Raw genomic sequence first — 18,880 nt, forward strand, 5'->3', positions numbered from 1 at the left:
AGTTTTTGTTTTTATTGCAAAATTAAGACCCACTACAATATATTTCAAAATATAAAGAAATATTTAGTCAACAAAACTATCAAATAATACTGTTGCGTGTAATTAAAGGGAACACATGTACATCTCAGAGTCATTAAAATCACAACAAATCAGGTTATCCGGGTGGTGTGGCAGTGGTTTGTCATTGCCTACCAACACGGATCGCCAGTTCAAATCCGGCTTGGTCGGGCGTCCCTACAGACACAATTGGCCGTGTCTGAGGGTGGGAAGCTGGATGTTGGTGTGTTCTGGTCACTCTTCTAGTGCCTCCTCTGGTCAGTTGGAGCGCCTGTTCGGGGGAGGGGGGGGGGTAGCGTGATCCTCCCACGCGCTACGTCCCCCTGGCGAAACTCCTCACTGTCAGGCGAAAAGCGGCTGGCGACTCCACATGTATCAGAGGAGGCATGTGCGACCGGGACAGCTCGGAAGTCGGGTAATTTGACGTGTACAATTTGGGAGAAAAAGGGGGGGGGGTTTGTCATTATTTCTAAAGCAGTTTATTTTGGCCCACATTAAAATGAATGCAGGTGGAGAGGTCATTGGGTTTAGAAATTAAAACCAGCCACCGTTAATATTGTTTGTGGCTGTTAAATTCACCAGTCTACCAGCCACTTTGGCAAGTTATGCCACATGCACACTACACAACTTTGAAAATTCCAGAATTGCTGTACTGCACACCCTTCACGCCATTCTGTCATAAAACAAGATTGAATTCAATAATAATCAATAATTCAAGGGAGAGGCACTACCGCTGGCCATTAACAACCATTTCGGCTCCCTTGGGACTACCATCTCCTCCCTGAAATTGTAAGACAACTTCACCACCATCCAGAAGGAAGCTCACCAAAGACAATTCTTTGTAAGGCAGCTTAGGAAACGTGGAGTGTCAAGGGTTGCACTGTTACAGTGCTACAGAGCTGTAGTAGAATGTCTGCTCAGTTTCTCAATAACTGTATGGTATGACAATTTTATAGCTCACGAGGGGAAAAAAAATGTTGGACAGAGTGTGCGCATGGCTTCAAGAATAATTGGCCATGAACTCCCGACCATCTCTGAGTTATATGACATTCGAAAGGTTTTAAGAGTTTTAAAGGACCCCTTACAATTGGTCAACCCCCTATTCAGTCATTTCCCTTCGGGTAAAAGACTCCGCATTATCAAGATCAGAACATCTCGCTTCCGGAATAGTTCTTACCCTGCAGCAGTCACATCCTAAATGCGTCCCTGGTTGTGCAAGTATAGTCTCCTTAAGCACTTTTATTCGTCACTTTAAGGACATGGGACCTATGGTTCCATCAACTGAATTATAAACGTAGCAGTATATTTTTGTGGACACTCCTTGCCTGTATTGTGGGGTTACTGTTGTTATCTTTGAGCACACAGGAAAAAAATTCCAAATCAGCTGTAAAGTTGATATGGCAATTATTGAACCTTGAATCATATTTACATTACACAGTCAGTTGTAGGTGAGAGTCACAAATTAAAATATCTTGCACTTGGAGGTGAACGATCTGCTTCTGTAACGCCAACGTCTTACTAAAACACACAAGGGTGATTATGTTTTTTTTGGGCCTTTTTATTTATTTATGTATTTATATTTTAGGAATTACTTTGCCTAGATGGAGCCTGATACTGAAGAGCAGCTTGCTATTCAAGTTGTTTTTGCACTCATTTGTGCCGATAAACGGGCAAAGAGGAAACAACTACAGATTTGGCAGAGCGAGTGGTCGAGGAGACACAAACAACTAGGAGTGTCTGCGTTTTGAAGTTCTCACCTTGTGCCATGGTTTCCTTGTTCTGTAGTGTTCTTGTTCACATTGACAGCCTCTTTGAATTCCCGTTCAAACCGGCGTTCCTCCCTATCAAGGACGTGCACACTCTCATCCTTGAAAGAGTGGCCAGTGGCCTGTAGATGACTGTGGAGTTCTAGACTGACGTGTTAGCTCCCCTGTGTTGTGCCATTGTCTTGGCCAGCATCTGTTTAGTTTCCCCAATGTACAAGTGACGGCAATCCTCCTGGCACTTGACACAAGATGTTGTGTTGCTGTAAAGCCCCCTGAGGCAAATTTGTTATTTGCGATATTAGGCTATACAAATAAAATTGACTTGGCTTGACTAGTGCCCATTGCCATTCCCAGATACGCTCACACCAACAAGACTTTCTGCTGTTTTTTTTTTTTAACATGTTGGGGCGCCTGAGACGAGTCACAGACTGGATCAGGATGCATCTCACTCATACTATAACAGCTTTGGTGATGGGCTTGAGGGTTCATTTGACTCCGATCTGGGGTTTTTGTTGCAGATCTCAAAAATTCATCTGGGACACATAGATTGAGGCTGAAATTGTCGTGTGTACCCTGCATTAAATAACTTATCATTTAAAAGAAAAAGAAAAGTGGAACTGGCAGCTGACTTTTAGCATCAAGGTGCTGCAGTGACAGGGAAATTTAGAAAATATATGGGATAGAAATAAATATAGTATGGCCTATATCAAAATATTTTTGGGTCAGTATTTCTGTCATTGCCCCACAAGCAAAGGCATTCTGACTGGGCACTGTCAGAATAGCGTAGCCCTGTGGCAAATTTTCATTTTTGTTTTCTCGTTTATCTGTGAAACAATTATTTTTCGTCAGCAATATGTTTTCCAGTGCATCATGCTAAACGTTGCCTTATTCAGCATCCATCTGTCATAGAAATCTGCCAATGAATTAGCAGAGATCATGGGTTGGGGGAAGAGAGAGAAGAGACAACTGAAGGGGAAAGACTTTGGAATGGCTGCACTTAATGTTGGACAATGACAAGCAGAGGGAGAGAAATAGCAGACACGATGAACAGAATAATCAATATGTGTTCAGGAGACAAAGTGGAAAGGAGGCAAGGCAAGAGGGATTATAGGAGATTATAAGATATACTACCATGGGAAAGACGGTAAAAGGAATGGTGTGGGAATAATCCTAGACAGAGAGCTACAACAGAAAGTCATAGAAGTAAAGAGGGACGCGGCTATGAATATGGCTATTGTTAATACATACTTCAAAAAGAGGGAAGTTCAGACCGCAGCATACATGAGTGGAGGCAGAACTAAACAGATAGACTATATTTTAGGCAGAAAATGCCACTTGAGGGAAGTTGTGAATTACAAAGTAATACCAAGCGAGTGTGTAAAAAAACAACATAGACCACTGAGCTGCCAAATAAAGACAATTAACAAACTCAGTACAAAGACCAGCAGCACGGAAGATTCAATGGCGGAAGCTGAAAGAGAAACCTTGTAGAGAAAGCTTGAGGATGAAGGTAAGAGAGCTGTTGTTGTAGATTGCCACAAGATTGAGATAGAACAGCAGAAGGACTACATGAAGCAGGCAGGCAAGTGCTAGGAGAATCTCAAGGGGGTAAAAAGAAGGGACACGGAAGTTGTTGGTGGAAGGAAGAAGTGCATCACTGTATAAAGAAGATGAAGCTGGCCAAAATGAACCTGGAAAAAATGAAAATGAGCAAAACAAGAATAAATACAAGAAAGCTAAGAGAGAAACGTAAGGGAGCAGTAGCGATAGCAAGGGCAAGAGCATACGAGGACTTTTATGAAAGATTAGAGCATGTTCTCCCTATGTTTGCATGGTTTTCCTCTGGGTGCTCCGGTTTCCCCCCACCGTCCAAAGACATGTAGGTCAGGTGAATCGGCCACACTAAAATTGTCCCTAGGTGTGGATGTGTTGGCCCTGTGATTGACTGGCGGCCTGTCCAGGGTGTCTCCCCGCCTGCCGCCCAGTGAATGCTGGGATAGGCTCCAGCTTCCTGCGACCCCAATTGGGATAAGTAGCTTGGCTAATGGATGGATGGATATTATAGCCAAACAGAGAGATGGACTAAGCATGTTGAAAATGTTGAAAAACTAAAACTGATCAAACCGATCAAGGACGCTGATGGAAGAGTATTATTAAAAGATGGGGCTATTTTACAGAGATGGATGGATTATTTCAGGCACCAGATCAATGAAGAGAATAACAGAAAGAAGGACAGATGAACCACCAAGGAACAAAGGACGTGGGAGAGATTACAAGGGATGAGGTGATGAAAGCGTTGCAACGCATGAAAAATGGAAAAGCCGTGAGACCGGACGATATACTAGCAGAAGTCTGGAAATATTTAAGTAATACTGGCATAGAGTTCCTGACTAGACTCTTCAACAACATAATACAGACTGGGAAAATGCCAGATGAATGGAGAAAGAGCTTATTGATACCAATTTATAAGAATAAAGGTGATGCTCAAAGTTGCAACAACTACAGAGGGATAAAATTGATAGGACATAAAATTAAATTATGGGAGAGAGTGATTGAAGTGAGACTTAGGGAGGAAGTGACTATAAAGAAGGAACAATTTGGATTCGTGCCTGGAAGAAGTACCACAGATGTGATATTTGTATTCAGGACCTTAGCTGAAAAATACTTTGAAGGACGAAAAATAATTGCGCTGCATATTTATCGATTTGGAGAAGGCATATGACAGAGTACTGAGAGAGGAGTTGTGGTATTGACTGGGAGCGAAGGGAGTGGCAGAAAATTACATACATGTACAGGGACTGTAAGACTATAGTTCGATGTGCAGTGGGAACAACAAGTGAGTTTGAGGTAAAGGTAGGACTGCATCAAGGATCGGTCGGCGTTGAGCCATATCCTGTTTGTGGTATTGATGAACAGCCTCACAGAACATCTTAAAAAAGAGCCACCATGGAGCATGTTTGCTGATAACGTCATGCTAGCAAATAAGGACAAGGGAAGGTTGGAGAGAGATATTGGAAGATTGGAGAGAAGCACTAGAGATCAGAGGACTAAAGATCAGCAGAGCAAAGACTGAGTACGTGTGTATAGATAAGCAAGTAGAAAGTTCAGGGTTGACTTTAGGAGGAGAGGATTGTCCCAGAAGTTAATGAATTCATGTACCTGGGATCGACAATACAGACAGAAGGTGGTGGTGAGAAGGAAGTCAAGAAAAGGACACAATCTGGGCGAAATCCATGGAGAAAGGTATCTGAAGTACTTCGTGACAAAAGTAGGCCCTTGAGGGTCAAGGGCAAGGTATACAAATCAATGGTCAGGCCTGCCATGCTCTGTGCATGTGAAGCAGTGACAACAACAGAGAGGCTAGAATCTACATTACAGGTAGCAGAGATGAACATGCTGCGTTGGTCCTTGGGAGTGACTAGAAAAGATCAGAAGAGAAACGAAGAAGTGAGAGCTGTGTTCAAGATCAGAGGAACGGATGAGAAATTGAGAGAGACAAGATTGAGATGGTTTGGACATGTACAGAGAGGAGGCATAGATTCTATGGGAAAGAAGGTATTGCACATGGAAATACCTGGCAAAAGAAAAAGAGGAAGACCAAGAAAAAGATGGAGAGACCAGATAGAGAAGGACGTGAGGAGGGTTGGACTGCAGGAGAGGGATGCTTCAGACAGAAAGCTATGGAGGGCAAAAATCTATTGTAGTGACCTTTGAGAAATGGGGTATCAAGCTGAGAGAAGAAGAAGGGTTGGTGGACAAAATCCAATTCAAAATCAATCTTTCATGCATCAAGATTCTATAATGTAGTTTGCATTGACGCACAAAATATGTCTAACTTTCTTAAATGTTTTATTCGTTATATAAACTCCATAAATTTAATATCACTAATAACATGGGTCTAGTTCAAGTTTTTCAAACCAATCTCTTGATTGGGCGAAACACAAAAATAAACTTAGTGTCTGTTCCGTTAGCTTTTGTTTGACTTTTCTGGAGCACATGAAGTCAAAAGTTTGCCTGTGCAGTGGCTCTTCAAATCAGCTGTGTTGATGTCTTAAAGATAAAGTTTCTTAAACGTTTCATCCAGATCAGCTGACCTTACTATTCTAACACTCTGCGGTACCGCTTGTAGCTTACTGATTTTTATTGCTACCTTTGCTTAGTGTCTAACACAACTGCTTAAAGTCCAACAACTGATTTGTGTGTGGAATCTGCCCATATGAACTGTGTGGGCTGGAGGAACAGAACTGAGGAGATAATGAGCTCATGCATAAAAACACATTCCAGGCATTCCACCTAGTGAGCAGTGAGTCTTGTTATTGTCTTAAGCAACGTTAATCTTATTCATTAATCCACAACTGACTAGTCCTTGCACGGCCCACGTCTGACTGCTTTCATTCTTGCTACTTTTGTCTTTATATTGAAATTAACTGAGCAAGCCACCAGATAGGATTTTGAAAATTTTAATGACTGTAGGTGAAGAAGCAGTTAGCTACTTCGGCTTTTGACAGTGGGGCGGAAAACATCACAATAGGCTGTATAATTTTATTTTGTTAGCAACATCATTATCATAGAAACCACTTTACTAAAAGTCTCTTTTCTTTCAACTTTATGTACCTCACAAAATTAAGAAGGAATTTCAGGTGGAACACTGCCTCTTGCTTGAGGTCAATATACGGCCATGCGATAACGACCTTGACGTATATTGCAGAGGTTGCTGCATTCTGGGTCTCAGGGTGATTGTCTTATCTCATTTCAGTGTCATTCTCAGGGGGCTCCATTACATCTTAATGGAAACAGAGCTTCGAGGGCGAGACTGAATGAAGTGAAAATAAGACTCACATTAAGCTGTGTGAGAGGCATGCATGTCTTAAGAAGTAACATGGGAATTATTCATTAGGGTAATTATGCTCAGTCATCTCAAAGGGAATTGAAGTGAAGACACACTGGGTTCAGTCTTATTACAGAATAGTTGAAATTCTCTGTACTGTACTGTACTGTGCTGTGCGTGGGTGCGTTTGTATGTATTCAGAAAGTGATTGAGACAATAAATCTATTTTAATCCAAAATGTTTCTTCTGACCTAGTAAGATAGTTTTTTTTTAAATAAAGAATTAAACAAAATATAATGGCGATCCGACAATCCATCAGATCCATTTGTGCTGTTGTCATCCTGTTACCTTTGCACTCAGTGAAATACAACATAAAATATCTGCAAAGCAAATTGTGGTACATGTTAGCCCATACTTAGTGACATTTGTTTTAAGAGGTTGAACTCTCGAAAGCATATTTTTTGGACATTGTATCGTTGTGCCTCCTACCTACAGTGTCAGTGATTTATTATTTTTGGGTCAGGGTGTCAAATACTGTGTGGTTCACGTTTTAAAGTTACACCTAAAGCTGCTTTTAAAAAATATATGAATAATAATATAAATTATAACTAAATATAAAAATATACAGTAAATATTTTTAAACTATTTTTAAAATATAATAATTAAATATAAATAAAATATAAATTAATGTTCCCTTTGTAATTCAGAAAAATTAATTGTCAATCAGTAAAATGAAACATTCAGTATTTTCTCATATGTAGACGTATGTTTGAGGCTGTCACTCTACTGCAGTATAAGGCCACTGTACTGCAGTTTAAGGTCACTTTACTGCAGTGTAAGGGGATGTTGTGGGTAAGACATTTTCTAACGGGTAAACTTCAACGTCTTACAGAAACACATCCACTGTAAATTTAAAGAGACATTATGTAATCTGTTCTTTGCATGGAAGTGTCGAAATTCTCATTGTGGGTTTTCCAGTCTGCTCAGGGAAAAGCATTGAGAATACGCTGTAAAAGGAACATTGTACCTGTCGACCAGATCGGATTACTAACCCTCATTTCTGAAGAAAAGAAAGGAAAAGCATTGTTTTGTTTTCTATAGTCACATAAGAGGACTGAGAGTCAACAGTACTGCTGAGAGCCAAAACCTGTAGGGGAGAGAAACTGGAACAGCAGGTTCCTCTCAGCCTAATGCCTCTGCCATTGATTCTGACAAAAGGGTTCTTTCTACCCATCTTAGCTGTAATTCACTTACAACATTCTTCCTGTTATATAGTCTTTTTCACCATAGACCATTTTCTCATGTGGTCATCAAGTCCCCACTGTAGAAAAGTGCAAGCATGAAAAAAGGTAATGGAAGGGGCATCCGGGTGGCTAGACGGTCTATTCCGTTGCCTACCAACACGGGGATTGCCGGTTCGAATCCCCGTGTTACCTCCAGCTAGGTCAGGTTTCCCTACAGACACAATTGGCCGTCTACAGGTGGGAAGCCGGATGTGGGTATTTGTCCTTGTCACTGCACTAGCGCTGCCTCTGGTCGGTCGGGGCACCTGTTCAGTGGGGGGAATAGCGTGATCCTCCCACGCGCTCCGTCCCCCTGGCGAAACTCCTCACTGTCAGGTGAAAAGAAGCGGCTGGTGACTCCACATGTATGGGAGGAGGCACATAGTAGTCTGTAGCCCTCCCCGGATCGGCAGAGGGGGTGGAGCAGTGACCGCGACGGCTCGGAGGAGTGGGGTAGTTGGCCAAGTAGAAAAAGGGGTGAAAATCCAGAAAAAAGGTAATGGTAGCTAGATGTATAAATAACACACCTCGTAAATGGGCCTTGCAGAAAGAAAGTCAATTTTCACATGCAATTAATACGCGTTGTTGCGTGCATTTCATGGACATCGGTTTGATTCCCTAACTTATTCATTGCCAGCCACACTCCGCAGGCAACTACGGCTACAGTGGTTTAGGGTTAAAGTTGAGTAGTGGTTAGTGAGGTTGCCATGCAAGGGTTCACCCATCTTTGTCTGACCACGTGGTTTCAAAGAGAATGTCTATGAAACCTCTCCCTAATCAAAACGCTGTGTTGGCAGTAATGTCCCGAGACGTGTGTAACCATTTTTTTTCATATTTTATATCTGAATTGCTTTTATTGTTATGCAAAAAGTGCAATAGATCTATTGTTCTATATTGGGTTTTTTTTTTTTTGCAAAATCAGCCTAAGAATCATAAATAAGAATTGAGCTCTCCATTCTCAGACAAAAGAATCCTGATTTCCATTTAATCCAGAATTGTGAAGTCCTTATACAGACTTGGTGCGTGTCATTTGTCTTCCAAAGGCAGACCTGTGATTGCATTTGAGAGCAGCCTCACCCCTTTCACTAGTCTCCCCACCCTCGTGCCTGTGCCCGACTATGGATGTCCTGTCACACTGTGGTAGTTTGTAATAAGACCCTGTTATTGCCCATTTGTTTGGCTTGAGCAAGGCATCAGTTGGGATCATTGTCCGCAATGTGTCGACTGCCCTGCACTCCTTCCTCCAGAGGGAAATGCCAATTTTGGCTGGGCTAGGGGCAAAAAACAAAAAAAAGGGTGGTTTAATGATGTGTTTCAGCTGTGTGCATTTTCAGGGGCCTGATTGCATCTCGACTACTTAGAGTCCCAAACACAATGCGAGCTTGTCTACCTCGTGAGTGGCCTCGTTGATTGGATCGGGATGCTCGCTCAATGCCACTTTTGAGCATCCCGACTTATCAGCTAATGCTGTCTGGCGTGATGGGCTGTCCAAAGTCTCATTGAAATTACAAGTGCAACTGAGGCCTTGGTCAGTACATGAGTTGTCTCTCTAACCCAGTATCCTTCCTGCATTATGGAGGAGCAGCAGGTCTCCTGTTCTGCTAATGCTGTTGAATTTGATGTCAGTGAGTAGTGCAGTTGAAATACAAACCACCAGGGACACTTTTTTTCTTCTTCAGTGCACCCCTGAGCAGAGATGCCCTCAGCTTTTCACCTAGACATGTGATATGTACTTAAAACTTGACTATAGTCCCTGCAAAAATATGTAGCATTCATATTTCAAAAATATGAATGCTACATATTTTGTATGGTAAATGTGTATTTTCAGTTCTTTTTTTACATTTCATGTTTTATAAGCCTTGTTACGTTTGTTAGATTAGCAATATGTTTTTCAGTTAATATTTTCACTTTTTCAATTTTGCTATTCAAGTTCGACCATGTCTCTCTGCAGTTTAAATTATTTGAAAATAGTATCATAGTTGTTAAAATGTTATGCGTTAATATCTCATTTGGGTATTTATCTTGGCAGAATATAGAGTTTAAAAACCGGACTGCTGGAATAGGCTCCAGCATCCCCGCGACCCCGAGAGCAAGATAAGCGGTTGAGACAGTGGATGGATGGAATGTGACCGCACATGGTCGTTTTAGGTAGGAGTGAAATCCCGGTCGTTCTAGTGTTAAAAGAATGGGCTGAGTTGAACCCAAGTGAGAGGATACAGAAAAGCGGCAGGTCTTTGGTTGGACCGGCCGGTGGGCGAGCTCGACACCTGCGATAGTCGCTGAGTGGTTGTGTTTAAACTGACTGGGCGGCTGACTGAGTGATCGTGTTTGACACGATTGGGCCGCTGAATCAGGTGACCGGTGACATCACTGAAGTGACACGATTGCTCGGCAGATGGATATCACACGCTAACGAACTGAATATATTGCTCCACATATGGTTATGTACTGTAATAGTTCAGCATGGAGTTGAACAGGCAAAAAAACATCTGTCCATGCACCAAGAGGCATGAGGGAAAGCACACAGTTAAAGCATCCCAAATAACAATCACTCATACAGAGTCTTAAATTAGAGATAGAAAATAGAAAGATGGGTGGGCGTCCGGGTAGCATAGCAGTCTATTTTGTTGCCTACCAACAGGGGGATCGCCGGTTTGAATCCCCATGTTACCTCCGGCTTTGTCGGGCATCCCTACAGACACAATTGGCCGTGTCTGTGGGTGGGAAGCCGGATGCGGGTATGTATCCTGGTCGCTGCACTAGCGCCTCCTTTGGTCAGTCGTGGCACCCGTTCAGGAGGGAGGGGGAACTGGCGGGAATAGCTTGATCCTCCCACGCGCTACGTCCCCCCCCCCCCCAGTAAGCTCCTCACTGTCAGGTGAAAAGAAGCAGCTGGCGGCTCCACATGTGTCGGAGGAGGCATGTGGTAGTCTGCAGCCCTCCCCGGATTGGCAGAGAGGGTGGAGCAGCGACCGGGACGGCTCGGAAGAGTGGGGTAATTGGCTGGATACAATTGGGGAGAAAAAGGGGGGGGGGTAGAAAGATAAAAACAGGTGAAAGAGAAGATGGAGTTAACATAATTAGAATAAGTATACTTACAATTAAATTAAGTTCTCTTTCAAATCAAACATACCAAGCTATGAGAGGAAAGTATTGTTCTTGCAAACTGCATTTATAACCTGTTTTTTTTTTTTTTTTTTTTTTTTTCTTTACTCGAACGTAGTTTAACCATGTCATGTGATGTGCTACTTCAGTACACTTTAACAACAAATAGTACTGGGACTACTACAGAAAATTGCAGCTACCAACGACTGTTCCTGGAACCAGTTGGCCACAATTTCAACCACCGAGCAAACATGAGCCAGCCCTAAACCAGGTTTCGACCTTGTCTTGTTCAACACTGAAGAGATTAATGAAGTTTTTCTATACAAATCTGAATTATGCCCAATAATGTTTTGATGAGTTCTGGGTTCAAAAAAAGTGAACTTATCCTTTAACTCTTGGAAATAGATATGTGCTTTTCAAGGTGGCTGCTCCCCCTCCTCTTGTTGTTCTGCACAGCTCAGAGATAACACTTCCACTGCAGCGCCTGACCCACAATGCATACCAGGGGTTCAGAATAGCAAAGAAAAACAGCTTTCCACCATTTTCTATGTGGCTACAATAAAGGGGATATATATATGTATATGATAAAGTCACTCGTGACCACATTTCTGTGTAGCTGGAATGCCACAAGAGCAATTTCCCACCATGCAGTGTGACTGCTCATATGCTGAACCAGCCTGGCTTAGTTTTGAGTTTGTTTCAATAACTGCATATCTGCAAAAGATTTCTCAACATAAGATTGCAAAATTAGCTTTTGGGGCTGTGAACTTGAGGAGCAGAACTTTGTATTTTGTGTCAGACTAGGGGTTGCAAAGGGGACGGTAACCCCTTACCATAGTCTCTAAAAAAACAAAACATAGTCTCTATAGCAACACCACTGACCCAGGAAGCACTCAAGCTACAGAGAGGGGATTGATAGAGGGAAGTTGTTTCCTCGCTCTGACTTGGAAGGAGAATAGGTGGGTGGTGGTGGAGGAGGGTGATTCTGACTGACTCGCCAACTAGGCCATTGCATTCACTTCATCACAGAGGGAGCGGCTAACAGCAGTTCCCGGCCAAGATTGAATCCGTGGCAAACATGCACACATTTGGGATATTTTGTGCTAACACAAACCAGTCATAATCCACGAGTACCATTACCCTTAGCTAGTTCACTGTTGTCAAACCCGGGGCTTACTAGCACATGATTCCTGCAAACGCTTGGCCTACATAAGTAGGCCAAAAAAGGAAATATTTGCCCAGAGCTTAACATGTCTGGAAATCACTTCTTGCATGTCTTGCACCCATGTGTCTCTCAGCTTAAAAGGCAAAAGCTCCTGATGACTGCAGCTTAGTAAGTGTAGTCATCGTACAGATAACACGTAGGCCACTGGGTAAGCATATGTACTACACCACAGGCCACGGGCTGCACAAACTTCAGTAGTGTGACGCACACCTGATGGCTACATCGTTCTGCTCCAGCCAGTTGAAAACTTACCATTAAGGTTTTCCAGCCCATCTTAAATATAATCATGTCCTTTCTCGTTTTTATTCTGTAGTGTTTTTGAACTTCCCATCATTATTTCAATCTGTACAAAACTCTCTGCTCTCCCTAACTTTTGATTTGACATCTACTTATCTTCTTTCCTCGGGGCTTGTCTCCTCTTGCCTGCATACTTCACGTCGGACTCTAGGGGATGTTGAAGAACAATAACTATTCATTCTCATCACATAGTCCCCAGCACCTTCTGGCATCTTCTCACTGTGCAGTGTGCATCATCCATATTATGTCTTAGCCCCCCCCCCCTTTTTTTTTTCTCCCCAATCGTACCCGGCCAATTACCGTACTCTTCCGAGCCGTCCCGGTCGATGCTCCACCCCCTCTGCCGACCCAGGGAGGGCTGCGGACTACCACATGCCTCCTCCGATACATGTGGAGTCGCCAGCTGCTTCTTTTCACCTGACAGCGAGGAGTTTCGCCAGGGGTACGTAGCACGTGGGAGGATCACGCTATTCCCCCCGGTTCCCCCTCCCCCCTGAACAGGCGCCCCGACCGACCAGAGGAGGCGCTGGTGCAGCGACCAGGACACATACCCACATCCTGCTTCCCGCCAGCAGACACGGCCAATTGTGTCTGTAGGGACGCCCGACCAAGCCGGAGATAATACAGGGATTCGAACCGGTGATCCCCGTGTTGGTAGGCAACGGAATAGACCGCCACGCTACCCGGACGCCCTCTAAATTGCTAAGCCTGACAGTCATCCCCTCTGCTTGTGAAACTGGTCACACACAGTACTGATACCTGCGCTTCCTGCTGCTTTGACACTAAAGGTTGTGTTAGGCTGATCAGCCTTTAAGCCCACACACTCCTCACATTTCTGACATTAGTTGATGTATTGTTTTTGTTGTTGTGTTACGCTCTGCCCCTGAAATTACTTGGAACTTGGACTTGCTTTTAAAAATGACAGATATGTGCAAACCTGCAGTGTATCCACCACTCCTTTTTTTTTTTTGGGGTGTGTTGCCCGCTTTGATTTGATGTCGTTTCCATTGCTGAATGATGTAAGCAGGAACTAAGTAATTATCAGCACATTTAAGTCACTCAGCAAACAATGTAGAGTAACACCGTCACATGGATGCTGCCACTTTGTACAAGTTAGCCAGTGCAAGGAAATATTCAGGACTTTTCCTTGGCTGCTCTTTAATATACTCTGACCAAATATACTGTGTATCTTTCTCAAACTATAGGTTAAACCGTATCAATTTCTTTTCTAATGTAATATTGGCAAATGTTTTTTTTCTATTTTCTTTGCTGTTATATTGTTAATATAAATACAAGCATTGTTTTTATGTTAGCTTTATATATGTATTTATATTTATAATTATATATGTATTTATTTATATATTATATATTTATTGCTTTTTATTTATTTATCTATTGTTTATATCTATTTATAATTAGCTTGTTGAATTCTTAAAAGAAATCATTATATTTGGCAATCAAGCAAGACTTCATGGTTGATGAGTGTTAAGATGTGATCTCTGTCTCTCTGTCTCTCAATACTTGCACAGTTTTGCCCATGTGGTATGTGAATGTATTCTTTATGTTTTATGTTTGATATACTCAAGTTAAATAGTTTTTCCTTGCTGTTAATGAGAACTATTTGATTTGTCTTGTAATGCTCTCTGAGGTGTTGATTATTGTGGCTAAACATAAGCATAACAGATATGTTAATTGTAATCATTTGAAATGAGTGCAGAATAGGTAACACTTCTGACCTTCGTATTACTCATGCAGGCAGAAATCTGCACTTACACAGTAGGTCAGGGCTACCACAACTTTACCCTCAGTCATAAAGTCGGGACAGACAGAAAGAGTACAGGACTTAGGACATTTTCACATTAGGTACGATTGCTTCGTACCATGGGTGAGTACGATTGCTCCCATCCCACCGGTCAGCTTTCACATAAGTAATGTTGTTCCATACCCTAGTAAACTTGCATATCTACACACATGAGCTCGGCGCCTGCTGTGTGCATATGCAGATTTCAGAAAAGACAGGCGGCGTTGCGAAATGCCTTTGTAGCATAGCAGTCCACTTCCGTGTTTTGGTACAGTTGTTTTTCACACCTGATGCGAACCGTACCCGAGTACACTTGAACTGTACTCGAGACAGCCTTTTCAAGTGGACATGGGCACAGTTCATTGATCCTTGCCTGGCCGGGTACGGCATGCAGTGTTCACACTACTGGAACGTACTGTACTTAAGGGTCAAGTGTACTCGGATCTGGGCATGGATCCCCAGTGTGAAAGCATTCTGTAAGTTTCTGCAGTGGCAGTCGACAGCTTAAGACGACGAAAGTAAAAAAGTCACATTATCTTCGTTCTCCAAAGCACACAGCCTCTGTTGAGCAGAGCACATTCCATAGTGCACACTGTACTATGCTGACCTGTGTCTAAGTTCAGCGCTATCACACCCATACCAGCACACCCGCATAGTCTCTGTGCCCCATTTGAAAAGGAGCCAGAAGTATGTTGAAAGATAAACAGAACCAGTTCACAAACCCTTTGCCCATCCACTCACTGTTTTATGTCCACTCCTTACAGCCACAAAAGAGGTAGAGTAGGTTTCTGTGCTGTTATTCCCGAAAATGAAATTTTTTTAGGCTAGTGTTAGTTAAGTAAGGGTAACAGTCAAGCACAACATGTTAAGATGAATCAAACAATTTCAGTGTGCTTATTCATTCAGCCTTAACACAAAGTTGACTTGGGACTTGGCTTGCCTTAACTCAGGACTTGACTTGATATAACCTGTGACTTGACTTGACTTGACACAAGAAAAAATGACTTGGGACTTGACTTGCCTTCACTCAGGACTTGACTTGACTTGACATAACCTGTGACTTGACTTGACCCAAGAAAAAAAATGACTTTGGACTTGCTTGAGACTTGAAGGTTAACACTTGAGACTTACTTGTGACTTGCACGTGTGACTTGAGCCCATCTCTGACACAAAGGACATGTCAGTTAATGTTTTAGTTGGATACCTAAATCTGTGCCTTTTTTTTCTTTTTATAACCCAGGCTCAGTATAGCAGAAATCTAGCAAAATTTAAAAAAGAAGGGGTTAGGATGAGAAGAATATGTAATTTTAGTATCAGACTTCTCTGAAAAGTGTTATTCTCTTGACATGTGTTACTACAAACGCAGTATTTACTTTTCCATGTTGTAGCAAGTGTATTGTGTAATATCTTGCCACGGGCCAATTTGTATTTATCTATTTCCATGAAATGTTGTTTTGGTTAGGTGCATCCATCTAATGAATAATACTACAGCGTCAGCACATTTTAATGAATAACTAATATGTATTTAGGGCTTATTGTTACTGCAGTACTTTAAACAAAATAATAGGGGTGAGTGTAAAATGCACGAGGTAAGCTATACCTATTTGAAACAGATCTAATCAGAAATGTGCCAATGCATTGAAAAAAATGTCATTGATATCCTCATACTGTTAAGGTTTTTGTCTTTAGCTGGCCCACATAGTGTTCCCCAGTTCCAGTGGGAACTTAAAATTAGGTTTTGCGCAAAAAAACATAACAAAACAAAACAATGGAAGCATCTGGTTGAATGGTAAAATCAGAATTAAAAAAAAAAAACAAGAAACGCTGAGGCTTCTTGAATGCACCCCTAAAGTTCCATATCCACCCTCCTCATCGACCTTGTCTCGTCTGTTTTCCCTCCTTTAGCGCCTCAGGATGTCCAAGCGGAACTTGTTTGTTCGTCTCGTGCCGTGCCGCTGCTTGCGGGGTGAGGAGGAGACCGTGACCTCGCTGGACTACTCCCACTGCAGCCTGGAGACGGTTCCTAAAGAGATCTTCAGCTTTGAGAAGACCCTGCAGGAACTCTACCTCGATGCTAACCAGATTGAGGAATTACCTAAAGTAAGACACAAAGAAGTCGTTAATTATTATCTACTGGCCTCTCCTGCACCCTGGTGAATATATGTAGAAAAAAAAAACAGTTGTCCATAGATTGGCATTGTTTATAGGACAACTTGATGTCATTGGTTTCCACCTTGTATATTTGTTACTTATCTGTTGTGGAGAGATGGGATTGGCTTAATTAAACTCTTGAGTATACACAAAGTGAATCATTTAAAGGAATTCTAAGGACTTCCAAGGAACATAATCAGATAGAGTCCATGAGAATGAGGCTCTGGTTGCTTACTTCTGTAGTGTAACTTTGTCCGACCTTCAGCGGGGGAATCCATGCTAAATTCCATTGTAGTCATCTGAATTTGTGTTACTAACAACGTGGCCAGCCCAATTATTTTCTAGACTGAGTTATTCTTCAAGTATGTACAAGACTGATGCGGCGATGATGTTGAATAAATGTGTGTTCTCTGCTGCTTTCTCTTTCTCCATTTTGCTATCTCTCTCCCCCAGCAACTGTTTAACTGCCAGTTGCTCCACAGGCTGAGCATGCCAGATAATGACCTAACCGTGTTGCCAGCAGCGATTGCAAACCTCATCAATCTCAGGGAGCTTGATGTCAGCAAGAACAGTAAGAAGAGGGACCACTTGGGTTTAATTCTTAACTGTTGTTTAAAGAGTCAAATCAGGTTTGAATAAATGCTCTAAATGGTCGAATGAAGAAGAAAGACAAGTTCATTACAACACATTCTGTGGTTGAAAACTAATCACAGCTGCTAATGTAGTACATTATGATGTTAAGTCTTTTAATTAGCCTTGTGGTTCTTATACTATCATAACAATCTGATATTTACTTAACAAAGCTCAAGATAAGACCATGTTCAATGCCTTTGTAGTGAATGTGAAACTGTTGTATAATCAATCTGTTAAAAGCAAAAACAAAACCTTCAAAATACCGCAACATATTTTACATGACACTACACATCATAAGGATGGCCCTTTTATAAAGGATAAATGAAAACAAGTCAAGGCCTGCAGTATGCTGCCTACAGCGAAGTGTAGCGGTAACAATACAATGCAATAACCAAAGGATGTTTTTTTTTGAGGTTCTGGAAAGTTGAGTCAGTTCATATGGACCAGCATTTAGTTGAAGAAACATTTCATCGCTCAGCTAAGTGACTTGGTCAGTCTCAGCTGACTGCAGGTATCCCCAACCTTACAGACAGCACAGTTGCATTACGACTGAAACTGGCACAGTTGTGTCACAACCAAAACCAGCGATCAGTCTGATATGCAAATTGCCATGACTGAGTTACAATGGCCTTGTGTACTATTCACAGAGGATTGGGGAATAGTTGCAATCACATGTCTTTATGCATGCTCAATAATCCAGGTAAGGAAATCCCAGAAAGGTCAATCAATTCATCTGGACACAACGTTTGTTGAGAGTAACGTTTTTTCACTCATCTGAGTGACCTCTTCAGTCTCACCTGACTGCAGGTAGATGGCCTCTTTGACTCCTTGTTCAAACCAGCGTTCCTCCCTTTCAAGGATGTGCACATCCTCAGCCTTTAACGAGTGACCACTGGCCTGTAGATGGGTGTAGACTGTGGAGTCCTGACCTGACGAGGTAGCTCTTCTGTGTTGTGCCACCCTTTTGGCCAGAGTCTGTTTGGTTTCCCCAGCGTGCAATTCATGGCAGTCCTCCCGGCACTTAACAGTGTACACTATATTCAAGGCTCAGCGTTTTCGGTTTTTATTTTTCAAACCCATCCAGCATGCCAAATTCCACCACAATAGGACACTTGCATAACCTCACACGAACAGGAACAATCTTTGGATCCGTGGAAACATAAAATCCGGGTGAAAATCGGTTTAAAAGTCTGGGTATATTTCAGTGAAAATCGGTCAAAACTGAAAACACTGAGCCTTGACTATATTGTTCTGTTTGTGCCGGGGGACCCGATCCTTGGGGTGGACCAATTTCTGGCCTAGTGTGTTTCCATCTGTCGCCATCTTACAATGCTGTGATTGCAACTATTCCCCAATCCTCTGTGAATAGTACACATGGTCGTTTAACTCTAATAAATGGTCACGGCAATTTGCATATCAAACCGATAGCTGGTCTCGGCTGTGACGCAACTCTGCCGATTTCGGTCATTGTGCAAACTGTGCTGTTTATAAGGTCGGGGATACCTCCGGTCAGCTGAGACTGACGAAGTCAGGGAGATGAGCGATGAAACGTTTCTCACATGAAACATGGTGTCCAGATGAAATGATTCACCTTTCTGGGATTTCCTGACCTGGATTGTTGAGCATGCGTCAAGACGTTTTTTGAGGTCATTCTCTCACTGAAACAAATGGAAAAGCTGTTCTCAAAGGTTTTCAACAATGTAATCCATGTAATTCTTGTGTAAAGATGAAGTG

General features: G+C 42.3%; 1 protein-coding gene across 2 annotated transcripts in view; it reads left to right on the plus strand.

The window, feature by feature from the left end:
• Window positions 1–18,880, plus strand: part of erbin (erbb2 interacting protein) — a 100,769-nt gene that overhangs the window by 39,312 nt on the left and 42,577 nt on the right. For both annotated transcript variants that reach the window (XM_056290532.1, XM_056290531.1), the window contains 2 exons: window positions 16,268–16,462; window positions 16,967–17,084. In XM_056290532.1, the coding sequence (XP_056146507.1) occupies window positions 16,277–16,462; window positions 16,967–17,084 (304 nt within the window). In that variant the 5' untranslated portion in view covers window positions 16,268–16,276. The remainder of the gene's footprint in view (window positions 1–16,267; window positions 16,463–16,966; window positions 17,085–18,880) is intronic.

Source organism: Lampris incognitus, chromosome 12, assembly GCF_029633865.1.
Source record: "Lampris incognitus isolate fLamInc1 chromosome 12, fLamInc1.hap2, whole genome shotgun sequence".
NCBI classification, from domain to species: domain Eukaryota; kingdom Metazoa; phylum Chordata; class Actinopteri; order Lampriformes; family Lampridae; genus Lampris; species Lampris incognitus.